This window comes from Mya arenaria, chromosome 9 (assembly GCF_026914265.1).
Source record: "Mya arenaria isolate MELC-2E11 chromosome 9, ASM2691426v1".
Classification (NCBI taxonomy): Eukaryota; Metazoa; Mollusca; class Bivalvia; order Myida; family Myidae; genus Mya; species Mya arenaria.
This window is the reverse complement of record NC_069130.1, coordinates 2055447-2071224: the sequence shown is the minus strand read 5'-3', so window position 1 is coordinate 2071224 and position 15778 is coordinate 2055447. Positions and strand designations below refer to the sequence as shown.

Sequence of the window (15778 nt, the reverse complement as noted above, 5' to 3'; positions counted from 1 at the left end):
CTTATTACATTCACGTCCATTTAAATGGAACCAGTGTTCTTATTGAACTGTAGCAAGACAGTGAACACAAACGCATCCATTTTTCATCATGGAAAATTAGCATTAAAATGTTAACGCAATCAAAAATTTAGTTTAAATGTTTGGCTTTGCCTTATTTTATATAAGAGAACATTTCCAACTTGATCAATTTCAAACAATTACATTGCATTAATCTTTAACAATTATGTTTTATATTTTTTAATCTAATCAAGCCAACTGTCTTCAGGTAATAGGACAAGATGAAGTTATTTTGGATGATAACACATGGGACAGACCAGGAACACAGACAATAACAGATCCCTATTCATGCATTAACATGGTGAAAGTTAAGTACTATATGTATGTTATAACTAGGATCTAAATGAAGCAGTCATATGGATTTTCTTGAGCTTAATAATTAAAATAACATAGTCAGGAACTATATCATAAACAGGGAGAGATTCAATTTACTTGATGTATGGACATGTAAATGTAGTATATAATGCTTTCATTAGTTGTGTGAGGGTGAACACAAGGCAAAATGGTGTAAGCAGAATAATACTTGTTCTTTTCAATGCCTTTTTATTTATTTTTTTCCTGCTGGTTTTGAAATTAAAACCCAATTCTTACAGAGGTCCAAATTAACCCCATGCAAGCCTGCTCTGGTATAATGTCTTCCAGGCTTGCTAAAATTCTGAATTTTATATGGCAGGTCTTGTTTTAAATATTAGCTGCCAAACCATAGTATATGAATTCGGGCTTGTTCATTGAAAATCTAATTTCGATGACTGTACATAACAAATAATCAGTTTGGTATGGCCTCTCTTGTACATTCATGTCATAAATTCTAGTAAAGCATTTGTTTTGTTATCGAAGAAAGCAATGACTCATGAATATTCATTTTGCACATTTCACATTTTAAGTTTTATATTAAATTTATCATTATTTCATGACAAGCGCTTCTTCGACAATAAAGTAACACATAATAATTCATAAATCCATATATGTTGCACCAACAAAAGTAAATGAATAACTCATGGAATCCATGTTATGAAACGACACAAAAATATGAAATTCAACGTTATATATCCACTAGTTGTATGTCATGTATCGTGGAGTGGAGCTAAACTTGGCGTAAGCCTTGATCACTTTGTTGACGGCCTCAAGGAAATCTTTCTCGGTCGCCATCTTTCTGCGTGCACGTATAGCGAACATGCCGGCCTCTGTACATACACTGCGAATCTCAGCACCTGGCAATAAAAATACAATAGACGATTCTATGGCAATAGTCAAATAGGGGTGGATTAAATCTTCCTTTACAAATCTGCTGGCATGGAACCGTTTGGCATACATACTTAGTACAGGCCCTGAGCTAAACTCTGCATCCCATGAGTCTATTTATGCATACTTTATTTTAAACTTTATTTAGGGAAATTGGATGTGCGGTTTATAAGTAGCCCATCATTTTAATTGAAACAATCACCATGACAATGACCTCTGACCAACTGGGCCGGAATCAATAGGGGTCATCTACTGACCATGACTTATTTGCAAGCTTGAAGACTCTACAACAGTTTGTTTTCCATCAGAAACAAACTTGTGATGATGACAACAGACAAAATTATCCTTACATATCTGCCATAGTTGCTGCACTACACAAAAATGCACCCGGCACATATTAAGGACCATTGGAACATCAGGAAAAACAATGAGTATAGGACTTGATATAAATCTAAAAGGTTTTTTTTTCGTCCTGTGCTATTAGCTTTAGTGTTTTTTAGGGCTAGATCCTTGTACCTTCTACCAGGAACATGGAACAATTGAGGTGGCTGGGCCGGTATTCATAAAGCATTTTAAGTCATTTGTTAACTTAAGTTGACTTATTAAATTTTTCATAGTCAAATAAAAGGAAAGGATAAGCCTTTTTAAAATAAAATAAATACATTCAATAAAATCAATGTTGAAAAAGTATTTCAAATATTTTTAAGTTAATATATCATATGATCAAAAAAGGCTTAAGATAGGAACAGTGTGTGTATACCACGTGAGAAATTACGTCATATATGCTACGTCGGAAGGCAACATTTTGCTTAAAATGAAGACTTGAGTCAAAGATAAATTTGCTTTTACAACACCATTTTAAATAAAACAAATGACAGTCTATGCCGCTTTAAGAGCCCCGCATTTGTTTTATTACCGAAATTTGAAAAAGTCATTACATGTAGTTTCATCAAACACTTCGACAAACCCGTTTTCAAAATAATGTTTTGACAGTGCTCCGTCAGACGGCCGTATTGTGAAAAGGTTTGTCGAAGTGTTTAAAGAAACTAAACTCGCAATCAAATTCTGGTAAAAGACCGAAGGTGGGGCTCTGTAAGCGGCTAAGACTGCGTTATGTTTCATTTAAAATGATGGAGAAATAGTGAAGTTATATTTGTTTAATGTCTTTTTTCAAATCAAAATATTGCCTTCCGACGTAGCATTTATGACGCAATTTATCACTTGGTATACACACACTGAGGAAATGACTTTGAGATGTTTTATGAATACCAGCCCTACGCTTTTCCCTGTAGTTTCCACTGATTAATTTCAAATTTGAATGCAAGACTATCCTTCTTTTATATTGTGCAATTTACAGTAATTACTTCATGTCTTTTTTCTAAAGAAGAAATGACAGCTTACCTGTGGTGTTGGGACACAGTCTGGCGAGGAGTTCATATCGGATGTCTTTCTCTACACTCATCGATCGTGCATGGATGCGGAATATGTGAGCACAGCCCTGAAATTTAGAGAAATCAGGACATGAACACTACAATTATACTGCTGACATGTGTTCTCCCATCTTTTTTATCAAGCAAACTAATTGTACCAGCAGGATCAAAAAATCTTGGGGAGACTGTAATGACATGCTAAAGCATTATTTAAAATTATTTTTAACATTCATTTTAATAAGGGCTATTCCATCAAAACATTTAACCCACGGGGAGAATGGCAATTATTTAAATAGTATATGGGTGTCTCTTTTCGCTAATTTGGACCCAGAAATGGTAAATTTGCTTTTGTAGGCGGGTGGTATATTTTAAAAGTGCTTTCCCCCTGGGGGTTATATGTTTAAATAGAATAGCTCTAAGACGTTTCAATCCCCACCTCAAGATCAGGAAGCCCAAACTCGATCTTCCTGTCCAGTCGCCCAGGCCTCATGAGTGCGGGGTCGAGTGTGTCGGGACGGTTGGTTGCCATGAGAACCTTAATGTTACCACGGGGATCAAAACCGTCTAGCTGATTGATCAACTCTAACATGGTCCTCTGTACTTCGTTATCTCCACCAGCTCCATCGTCAAAACGTGCACCTGGTGAAAAGAATTAATCAAATTAGTATATTTAGTATCTTTAAAAGGGGATATTCAATATTTTCTATTATTACTTAATACTTATTTTCTTTTATTACTTACTTATTTTCCATTATACTTTCTATTATTACTTATATATTTTCTAACTATTTTGTTTGGGTCAAATAACTTTTTTTAGCATTCATGTAATAAATCCTAGCTTAGATCCATTTTTAAAAATCTTGACTGAAAACAGAACCCAATGGCCTGCCAAACAAATATTATGTTCAATTTAAGATAAAAGTTTCTGGTTAAGCCAAAAAAATTATATGAATATTTAATTAAAGGTCTCATCAACTCCAGAAGAAGAAAAGTTATTGTTTGATCAACTTTATTATTTGTTTAAGCAGAACTTCCACTGTGCTCACAAAATATATTATATAATGAGTTGGAGTAATTCTATCATGAACAGCGAGAAAGGTATATTAAATTTCCATTTCATCCTCTGAAACTATTATAACAAAATACTTTAGAATACTAGTGATGTAAAAAAACATTCATGAGCTTTAACCTACCTCCGACAGCGTCAATCTCATCAAAGAAGATAATGCAGGCTTTCTTATTTCTTGCCATTTCAAACAGCTCTCTCACCATACGTGCTCCCTGAAAACAGACACAGAAAACTTGAAGGGCTAATGTCAATTGACTAACAAAGATTTTCCGCTATTGTCAAGATGTAGAAAGCATACAGAGAACATACATACTGATCTTTACATCCAGGCCCCAATCTATCATATAATCTTGAGTTCTTTACAAGGATTAACAGGATCAGCTCATCTACTATGTTATCTTTGGTATGAATCGTGTAATAACCTTATTAAGGTGTTTTTGAGACCGAGATATTTACACAGTTACCTTTTTTTTTTAATCAAATTTGGCTATTGAAACAAAATAAGATACAAAATGTACTAATCTTGTTATGATTAAGATATATTTCTAAGGAATTTTGGCCAGGTACTTCTGTACACTATTATCTATTTATTTTAATTAAATGCTTTAATAATCATGTTATTCAGGTTATCGGTATTTCAAAAACTAAAATAGTAATAGGAAAAATATTCAATATTCATGTACTGTTGGAGTATTTTTATTTCACAAAACAAGGGCTTCACAAATTCAAATATGATCACTAAAACTGACTCTTACCAAAAATCGCAAAAAAGAATCTTCGCAAATTATAGCAATCTTCAGTATATAAGGTAACATATGAAATCATGTTTTTCTCCTTACAAATTTTAGTCATAACTATTCCAAGATTCATGAAATGACTCCAAACCACCTTTATATTAATATCTACGATGGTTTATCTAAGAGGAATTTACTAGTCACAGCATTGCCCAGGACATTTTATTTTATCTTTCTTGTAACAACTAAAGGTTAAAATCAAACACACCTCTCCCACATATTTCTGCACAAGCTCTGAACCGATAACTCGTATAAAGCAGGCATCTGTCCTGTTGGCTACCGCACGTGCACACAGCGTTTTCCCCGTGCCAGGAGGTCCGAACAACAACACGCCCTTCGGTGGCTCAATGCCAAGGTTGACAAACTTCTCTGGCTGAAAAGGAAAGTAACAAAATAAAAAAGATATTGTGAAATAATTAACCTACAAGTTTTTAGTACAGTCAAATTCCGTTGACTCAAACTTGCTTAGCTCGGGTTCCTTGTTGGCTTGAATTGGATGTAAAGGACCCATTTCTCTATACTGAAGGTAAGCATTCCCGCTTGGCTTAAATTTCATCGGTCCCTAGGAGTTCAAGCCATATACTGGATATTACGTATTTCTTAAAGCACCTAAATTGTACAAGTTTACGGTAAAACAAAACACTTACTCTTGTCTCTTGTTGAAGTTTTTATACAATGATAATGATGCCAAGGCTATGACAATACTAAATATTTCAACGTTTTTCTTTGAAAAACAGATGAGCCAAGAAGTAGGTGACTATCAATATTTTTCTTTGGGCAATGCAAGTCAAAGGGGAATTCAAAATAAAGGATCCTGCAAATGGACAATAAAGTAAAGAGTTGAATAACCATTTTATCAAAAGTTAAAAAAGCAACAAACACTTGATGTTGCATGGACAATGGACAAACTGATTCTGTAAGCTATGAACAGGCTACATGGCTGAACACTCACGTGAAGCAGGGGTGTTTCCACGACTTCTCTGAGTTTTTCTATCTGTTCCTTACAGCCTCCCACATCACTGTATGTTACATCTGGCTTCTCTTCAACCTAGGAAAGGAGATTATTTATTATAAATTTATAATTTGAAGTTATTTTTAAAATGGCTGTTGAATACCATCCCTGGCTTTTCTTCAAACTGGGAAAGAGGCAAAAGGCTCTCAGTTCGTTATTTCAAAACATTTGGCTTTCACTGCTTGAGCTAAAACTTATTTAATTTATAATGGATGTTAAACAATTAATACCAGTATGTACTTAAACAAATTTCTTAAATGTTGAGAATCAAAGTTTCTGATAGAAACCCACTTGTCTGACTTTGAATTATACTGGAAGAATACCATAACTGATTTAATTGTTTTAACAGCTTTTGATAACGACAACCGCCAAAATAACATTTTGGCTATAAAATGGATTTCTAGAACGCAAGTTATTTAGCAGTTCATGCATGCGAGCCGGCTATTAGGGACATATTTGAGCCATCACAAAGAAATTATTTATCTGGCTACTAACACATTGTTTAATGGCTATAAATTACACAACTGAATGACCTCAATCTAAGTTTAAATACACCAAGGCAAGTAACCAAACACTGAACAATGCTCATACTACTTACTCTTTCAAAACACATTTCAGGCCGTCGACCAAGTTTCGGTAAAAATATAGGAAAAAATATAGGAAATTTTGTCCAAAAATATAGGAGGTTTTGGCATTTTCTGGGCAAAATATAGGAATTCTAAGGTTGAAAAATCAATTTGTGTTTCACTTAACCCACATTCCTTAAACCTCTCCATCAAGGCAGAATATGCTGCAACAACACAACTGTGGTCATCTAAGTGGACACCTTTAAGATTTGATGTTCGGCATACTCTTCATCAAAGGTGTTCAAACAGATAACCATGTGTATACAACAGCAATTCTGAATGATGGTGATGGTTTGGAGGACAATGACAGTCTTAAACTGTAAATAAACATTATCTAAAGGCAGTATCAATCCTTTGAATTATTTCAAATATAACAGCCCCACTTTTTAAGAAAAATATAGGAAAAAATCCAAAATATAGGAAAATATAGGAAATATGGGAGGTTTTGAAAAATATAGGACATTTCTCAAAAATATAGGAAAATAGGAATTGGTTGACGGCCTGACATTTAGTAGGCTGAATCAAGCAAATAAAGCCTAAAATAATTATCCTTTACAAGAACTCACCTGCATCATGGTGACTGAGGGGTCAATCTTGGGAGGTAGGGGAATGTGGATCTGGTATTTGTTCCGGTCCACCCTGCAAAGCAAAAAAACACTTTCTCAAATACATTCTTCCCTAACCCCACATGCTGGCTACACATCTTCTTTGAGCTTTGCAGTTAAAGGTTTCTATTTCATTTTTGTAGTCAATTTGCTATATTTCTATAACTTGTATCATTACATTGAACAACATATAGTTTACCACTATGTATTATCAGTGTTTCCTTATTCCTAAAAATCTTGTTTCATTTGTCTACATAAATGTAAAAAATATTAAAATGCTTACCCGACCCTCATGCCCTCCTCTATATCTGTGGGCGCCACCTGGTCCCCAAGGTCAACCACAAACTTTGCAAACTGCTTCACATTGATGATGTATTTGGGATCGTCTGAGTCGGCGTTAATTATCTTTGTGCATCGGGCAACTTGTAACGGCTGCTCACCTGAAAACAATACACACTTTTGCTTATTTACCTCTTTACAAACGGATTAAAACCACAAAGATTTACATCTCAATATGATTGATAAGACCTTCATAAACTGCAAGACACTATGAAATTGAGTCAGTTATGGCCACACTCCAGAGAGTTTTCCTGATTGAATTAAATCAAATACATATATGAGACTAGGTAATTCTTGTTATTTTGAGTATTGTATTCTTTCGTCTTTTAGTCAAACCATCATGGTTTCTGATTGGACTAGAATTAAACATGGCATGTTTAATTCTAGTCCAATCAGAATGCTTGTTATAGTGAAATAAATTGGAGAATTGTGGTTGGTCACACACGGTCTATATGGCAGCAGTTCTTGTTCACAGAGTAACAGGGATGTAAATACTTGGTAAAAAAATCCCCTGAAAATGGGGTCAACCCCATTAAACTTACAAAACATTAATAATTTTTAACATTTTGAACCATCACCAATACATTTTAATTTTTTTTTCTTTTTTTGAAATCAGCTGACCCACTGATTATTCTCATGCCAAAGTCAGCATGGTTCGAAGTATAAATATTTTAAAAGCTTTCATAATTTATACTGAAATTTTAACTATGTATTCACTGGTCCAATCAGATAATCTGTCATATGTACTACATGTATGTCCAATAAAAACAAGAGCTGTCACAGAGACAGCACGCTCGACTATTCCGCCGCTTTTGGTGTATGGATTGAAAAGTTTTAGCAAAACATGCATGGATCACTGTTAAATTAGATTTCAAGGCAAAACATGATGTGCTGAGAAATTTACATAAATTTAATTTGAAAATATTTGTGGTACGCAAACTTTAACATAAATTCTAAGTCGTAAAAGGGGCATAATTTTGTCAAAATGAGTGATAGAGTTACCTCCTCCTGTGTACAGGTTGGGGGCATGATGTTGAACAAGCGTGCAAAGTTTCAAAGCCATATGTCGATGGACTTTGAAAATATTTGAGGTGGTACGCAAACTCTTACCAAAACTTAAGTGGTTACGCCGTCGCTGACGCTCGGGTGACTAGGATAGCTCTCCTTATTCTTCGAATAGTCGAGCTAAAAACTTCAATCTGGCTGACATAATATAATTCAATTCAGGCTGTCGTGTTCGTGATCACTTCTCACCAAAGTGTCCCTGATTCATAACCTGCCTAGGTGTATGGGAGTTTGGTTTTAGAATTAGATCCAACATTTTACTTTCTGACCAAGTACTTACTCTGGAGAGTCTGTTTGTCAGCGGCCAGATCCCACAAGGCAGGAGGTCCAAGCCCTGTGTCCGACTCCTTGATACCTATAGTATACAATTACATGTACAAGTATTTAGACAAGTAAAACGTGTCTATTAGTATGAACAGGTCAGAAAATTACAAAGCACCTGTTATTGACTGCAAATATTGTTATATGACAGTGCTTCCAGCAACAATTGAGCCCTTTACCCATCACACCACATGCAAATACTGCCATCTAGAACTATCAAAAGTTATGGATCAGTCAATAGAGAGAATGGCAGTTTAGCATAAAGGCTGTTACAGAAACAAACTTTGAAAAATAAAAATTCAACCGCAAATGTAAAACAATAGAGCTTCCAGGAGCAGTTTTGTATGTATTGGGTTATCAAGTGACCATTAAATCTCTTCATTGATTGAACATTTATGAATACAGGCCTATATACATGTAGTACTCACATCTCCGACTAACCATCCCCCAATTACATTATATGATATTTTTTTCCAATCTCCACCCCCCCCAAAAGGCCCAATCAAAAGTTGTTGGGTTTTTTAAGGTCTTTTCACCTGTACTGGTTCATTCAACATCCTAATTAATTGTGTGATGTAAAGTTTTGGGGATGATTGAATTCAGAAATCATTGATTTTCATCACATTCAGAGATAGATCAGTAGGAAATAGTATCTGTCATTATTTATAGCTATAGATAATTACACCAAGGTATTTATATTTCAGCCGTTTCAGGTCTTTTGAAAGGAAAAACACAAAACTAATAATAAATCATTTCCTCATTCGCAGAAGACTGAAAAGCTTGTTCTTTTAACTGTATTTTTTTCTAATTTCGGCATATTTCACTAACAAATTTTCCCAAAATATCTAGGGTCTTTTTCCCAAAATGGGCAGAAAAAGCCCTGGAATAGTTATATCTAAGTGGTCTTGTGTCAGTTCCAATTAAATGGCAGTTCCAATGGGAATGAAACAAATACAAGAATTAAAGTGGTGCCATTATTAGGCTGTAATCATATCTATCATTTTCCAGCATCAAAATTAGACTTGAATAAATAGTCCAAAACATACACTATTATTGGCATTAAAACAATTCAACAAGCACTGCTTCATAAAATCTAGAATTTCAGCAAGTCAGAAAAAGCATTTTGCTAGTGAAGGTTTTGCGGGCTTGTGCTACTTTCAACCACTGCATTTTGGCCTGAAAAACCAATGACAACACAGTTCATGTTTGACTTTCTTACCTGCAAGTTCATTGACTTTCTTGAGACCTTCTACAATGTCTTCCTCAACTTGTTTGATTAAACGACTGTACTGTCCAGCACCCTGAGAAAAGTGAAAAAAGCATAATTACCAAAAACACAAACAAAAGAAAATAATAACATCATCAGTATAATAAAAAAAGCTCAACAGAGCCTATATATATCTTATTGCATTTCTAGATGTTTGAAAGTGATTACAATTATATTTAAAAACTCCTATTCCAATATATTCAAGTGCTAACAGGGACATCTGTTACGAATTTCTCTTTTTTTAGTGATGGTGATCTTTTGTTTCAGGGCTATTTACTAACTTGTTTAACAAAAAGCAGTTGTAGAATACCTGTACGTCAGTACATTACTTATTATACACATACTCTAACCAAACTTACATAAGTTTTTAACATGGCAATATCTCCTTCATCGAGAGCTGAAAACAGAAAATATTGTAGTATTGGCAGATCTTTCTATAAATAAGTACTTTAATGGATGATGATCATATACTCATGAGGAAGACGGAAAAAATCTAATAATGAAGAACTATGAACTATGTTGTTTTGTTTGCTCAGTTGGTAAAGCTATGTGCTAATTAATGTTTTGGCCATTGTAGGTTTTTCTACTTCCTTTATTTGACAGTTGACAAGAGTAATCTTTTATGAATATTAATAGCAGTTGCATATGAATTGACAGCAGTTTTCAGCTTGAGAAGGTAAGAACCAGCTACTCTGTTAGATAAGAATTTGAGTTACAGTCATGGTTGTTGCTGTGTCTGAACTTGTCACACACGGAGAAAGGGAGAAAAAGTGTGCCCAGAGTGACCCATGACCGCCTGTACACTACGCTCTCACCAACTGAGCTAACTGGGCAGCTGGTTCTTTCCACACACACTCCTCCCCCAATAGCCTTTAAGGCTAATGGAGACAGCTGACTCCTGCTGTTTACCACTGTTACCATAAAAGTAAACCTGGTAAGAAAAGTGTGCCCACTATTATAATATACACGTTGTTCTAAGTCACTGGTGTTAAATACATGTACAATTAGATATTAATTCACTTTCAAATATATATAAAAAAATACATTCCCCACCCACCGCTCTGACATAGCAAAATGAGTTTGCATATTTTGTAAGTCTAAAATACTGAACATTTGAACGACAGGTTTTACCTTGAATTGGCTTGTCTTCCTTCTGTTCTTCTTTAACTTTCCTCTGATCTGAGCCAAGATGGTCCGGCATTTTGAAGTTTATAGTGTGAAAAAATGCTTTTGTTGATTTTTTTGCCGACAAGGTACTGTAAATTTATTTCACGAATTGCATGGAGGGTTGCAGGTCAAAACGTCCCCAGGTTAATACGTCCTACGGTCAAAACGTCCCCACCAAAAGTCAAAACGGAGTATATCTGCCGGGACCCAGGACCTATTATCGGAAAAGCCGGGACTATTACAATCGATCCAGGGTAGAGCCCACTACTTTTCTGTGCCATATATACGAAATGACGATTTCTTGCTATATCAGAAAGTTAGGAATTAGAAATATTATGATATATCCTCCAGAATGACCTTCATGAACTTAACTTTGGAATGGCGAATGAGGAATGCCAAAAAAGTACTTTGTTGAGTGTCAATAATATAAACACACATTTTTACACGTTGTATGGACTAATATTACACTATGAAAACCGGACACCTGCGGATTTGACATGGTCAACTCATATATTTTTACTTTGATAACTAAAAACGCAAATCAGTTCAACTATATGTTACTTCTAAGAAGAAACTTCAGGCATTGTCCAGAGGAGTTTAGACAATCAGCAAATAAATACAGCCCTAGTTATATATGTCCATTAATGATTATGGGACTGTTATTTGGGACCCATATTGTAAATCTTGAAAAAAAGTTATAACCAGATCGAGAGGAAATGTGTGTGTCAAATAGGCTATAGTCTTTGAAACTTTCACCCAGACAAGATCCCTGATGTGAGTTTATCAAGGTCTGTCCGCATGTGGCCGAGGGTTTGGTGCCAGCAATACCGCTCACGGAGCTACAACCAGCGATCCTGACAGAAAACATGATTGATGTTCTCGCATACCTAAAATATCGAATTGTGGATAAATGCCGTAGAAAACGCAGTATTATACATTTCAACAAAAAGCGCATGCGACGTTGTTTGCTAACGAATGAAGCGTAGTAATTTTAGATCACTATTAACGTCAAATAGTTCCTCTGAAAATAGCGGCGTTTTTATGTTAACTTATTTTAAATTTTTGATAAAAACTCTTGCATACTTATATATTTGATTTCACTTTATTATAATACCATGATGTACTTTCATAAACCATACACGAAAAGAAATCAGAAGTGGCGCATTGTTGCGCGTGACTCATCTTACATGAGGCCCTTACCATTTCATTATCGGTACTCTTGTTGTGCAGAGTACGCTGATCATATGACCGAAAACTCACCTTATGCAAGAAAAGCTTTTATCAATAGGTTTTTTAGTTACATATAATCCATTCGTGGCCAAAAATCCCCAAATGTAAAGGGGCCAAAAATTCTCTCATAGATTTTTTCTAACATGATGTGCTTTTTTGTGTTTATCATTAAATTCAAACGAGTTCCACATAATATTTACATTCACACTTCATTCCTTAACGATGGTTGTTGTTTATCAATTGCACTTTATTTCTGTATAAAGTGCAATGGCATTTCCCATCGATATCGCGTGCGTTTGTTCGATACTTCTGTCCTGCCATTGGGCTCAATAATACCAAGGGGCGGGGCATATTTACTACGAAACTATTTTTTTTCAATGAAATCGTAGTAAAAATATTGGCAACATGCACAACTGTAATATGCAGTAAAGCAGTTAAAACAAAATAAGCAACGATAATTTGATTGATTTTTATGTAGATAATTTCATGATTTCGGACTCCACCCATTTTGAACAGCCCCATTGCATACCATACCCAAATAAAATGCAACATGTCGAATTTTAATCCTTAAATAATGCACTAAATTTAAAAAAATAATGGTTTTCATCGACCTATATTGTGCCCCTTTAAAGGTAAATTTGGTTCGTGAAATACGTCATAGTTAATCTAAATACGTGTAGTTCTTCTTATTTGAAAATGGCATTCGTGTGAATACAAATGTAATAAGAAATAGAGATTGGCAGTTTTCTTCAGCGATTTTTGGTTGGCCAACTTAACGGCGAACTGGTCAGAAAGTAATATAAAACGTTTTCGCTGAAGTTAATTAGCTGATAGCCGAGTCTGAGAGGATAACATTAGGCATGGGCTTTTTCTTAGCAACCATAATGGTTTTGGATGGTAGATCTTAAAACGCTCATGAAACTTGGCCACTCACTAGATTTTTGGAACTGTGTGTGTGTAAATTTTAAGTTCCTTATAATTAGTTTGATCTTAACGCATAAGACATTTTTCTCCTACTCTGTTACTTTGACCTACATCTTTGAGTCTGGCCTCCTCAACAATGCTGTTATGCATGTTAACCCCAAAAGGAAGTGATCAGTGCTAACCCTTATTATATTTTGCCTTGACGAAGTAGCCGGTCCAGAAAAGTTTACTTAAAGGATTTCCAACTCTCCTGAATTGTTCCATAGTCCAGTAATAGTTTAATGTCTCAACAGCAACAATGCCAAAGAAAGTATCACCGCCTCAAGCATGCATGCATCATGTCTAGTGCCTTATGGCTGTTTGGCTAGACTTAACTCCATATTCATACTTTATCCAAAGTCTGTTTCACATAAGAATCTAATGAGTTTAAAGTCCTTTTCACATCTTACTTAAATGGTATTTTTAATGTTGTACATATGAGAGACGCGGGCCATATGGAAATGCCAACAAATTGTATATCGTTTTAGAAAAGGATGTTTGACCTCGTACATATACGTCCAAAGTTTGCCTGGGATTGTTGCCAAGCAGCATACCTACAGTTATAGTATTGGCATATACGGCATCGTTATGTAAACCAAAGGCATAGTGATCGTTGTTCTTAGCATCAACGACATCGTGCTCTAGACCAAGGACATATAGCGATTCCTGTTCCTGGCATGAACGACATTGTGCTCTAGACCAAGGACATATAGCGATTCCTGTTCCTGGCATGAACGACATTGTGCTCTAGACCAAGGACATATAGCGATTCCTGTTCCTGGTATGAACGACATCGTGCTCTAGACCAAGGACATATAGCGATTCCTGTTCCTGGCATGAACGACATCGTGCTCTAGACCAAGGACAAACCGATCCCTAATCTTGGCATAATGGACAGCGTGCTGTAGACAAAGGACACACCGATCCTTAGTCTTGGCATAAACGATACCGTGCTGTAGACCGAGGACATAGTGACCCATGTTCACAGTCACTGGCTGTTGTAAGAGACCCAAAGATTTCCGAAACTTGGTCCTGTTCTGCTGGCATACACATGTAGAAGCCAAATGGAATATGCCCCCATTCTTTACTGAAGGTGAGGTCTAACCCACCATAAGTAAACGCCGGGAGATATGAGCCTTGTTAGAAACTACAGAATAGGTAGAAATAGTAAGTAAACAGAGAGTGCATAAGAGATAGTTCCCTGGCTGCGTCAACCAATCAGGCAAGCGTGAGGTATAATAATGTAAATCATCACCCAACCGGAAGAGCTCTATCCGACATTGGTTCATGTAACAGTCAGGGAAGATAGCCTTGCGATATGCTAGCTTTGAATTCAGGGGGAAATACTTCAGCAGATAACTAATCAGGGGTTAGTCAGAGTTCATTGTCTATGACAACATTGAATTATATTCATGAGCAGGGTTAGTTTTCCGGCAGACTTTATGGACTAACAGTTCGTGATGACAGTGCGTATAGCTTCTTTCTGGATGGTTTGGAAGTCTTTTTGGGGGTGGGGTGGCTATGGGGTCTGTAAAGCTTACCTCTTAATCTGGCTGAGACGTATCCAAAGAGGCTACTTGAGAAATTCGGAATTCCACACTAGAAGCACCCGGGAGGGCGCCGACTTTATTTGGCGCCGACTTTATTTGATATTGTCAAATGTTTAGCTTTACTTAGGGACTGGTTAATTAAATGCTAAAGAATGGTGTAAATATTTTTTCACGTTGCATGATAAAATGTGATAGACTGCGTTTTCTAAATATCAATTTGAATACCAACATTTTCATAAATAACTGAAAGTTACAATTTCGCAAGATATAGAAAGCTTTACAATAGTCTACGGTAGTTCAATTGAAGTCGGATTATTAAATTCAATTGTGTGTAATTTACAATAAATCAATGTAATTCTACAAAAATACGTAATTAATTTACCCTACAAGTCAATAAAAGGAACAATAATTACCTTAGAAGTGACTTATTCGAGTAACTAATTTTATGATGTATAAAACATATTCCCTTGTTACTAAAATAGACAATAATTCCAATGAACAAATAATTATGACCTTCATAATGCACCAGTCAATTGTAACCACGGCTCTCAGGTCCGGGGAATAGCGGGTACTTTGGGTCCGGTCAACCCCGGGTAAAAATCTCTGTCCTGCGAGACAAACCGCTGGTAAAATCCCTGCCAAATGCCCCAGCAACCAGGGGACATCCTATGTTAGGCCCATACCCTGCTATACTTGGCCCAAAAACAAAACCATTACATTCACTCGGCACGGCGGGGCCACCTGGAAGGTGAAAAGCCCATTTCCCCCGTTATCCTCGGTAAACCCACCGGTCCTGGGGGTTGGGGGTATGGTTACAATTGGCTGGTGCATACTGTAGAAAGATTTGCTCCCTTTATTTCTACTATATAATGGAATACTGAGATTTTAACAATATGCCTAAAACAAAATATATTTTACAATTCAACCATGAACATCCAGTAGTAATGTTGCTCAGAATTTATTGAAGTTAAAGCAGGTATTAATGTTTTTGTTGTATCTTAAATAAAGCTAGAAAAAAAAGGATAATTCGGAGTTTTAATC

The 15778-nt window shown here is 35.7% G+C and overlaps 1 protein-coding gene across 1 annotated transcript; it reads right to left on the bottom strand.

Moving 5' to 3' along the window:
* Positions 1–914: 914 nt before the first annotated feature.
* Positions 915–11117, bottom strand: LOC128203304 (26S proteasome regulatory subunit 7). Its single transcript, XM_052904670.1, has 12 exons — positions 10959–11117; positions 10187–10224; positions 9780–9861; positions 8520–8594; positions 7119–7275; positions 6797–6869; positions 5545–5640; positions 4801–4965; positions 3923–4010; positions 3166–3368; positions 2701–2797; positions 915–1268 (listed from the first exon to the last, which is right to left on the bottom strand). Exons 1-12 carry the CDS (start codon positions 11026–11028, stop codon positions 1111–1113), a joined length of 1302 nt encoding a protein of 433 aa, XP_052760630.1. The 5' UTR covers positions 11029–11117; the 3' UTR covers positions 915–1110.
* Positions 11118–15778: the final 4661 nt, after the last annotated feature.

Excerpts from the sequence above, each read along its gene's own strand:
- LOC128203304 (XM_052904670.1), bottom strand. The coding sequence starts at position 11,028 with ATGCCGGACCATCTTGGCTCAGATCAGAGGAAAGTTAAAGAAGAACAG. Across the intron at positions 9,862-10,186 it reads TTGCCATGTTAAAAACTTAT|GGTGCTGGACAGTACAGTCG; the intron begins GTAAGTTTGGTT and ends CACTTTTCTCAG. Across the intron at positions 8,595-9,779 it reads GAAAGTCAATGAACTTGCAG|GTATCAAGGAGTCGGACACA; the intron begins GTAAGAAAGTCA and ends TGTATACTATAG.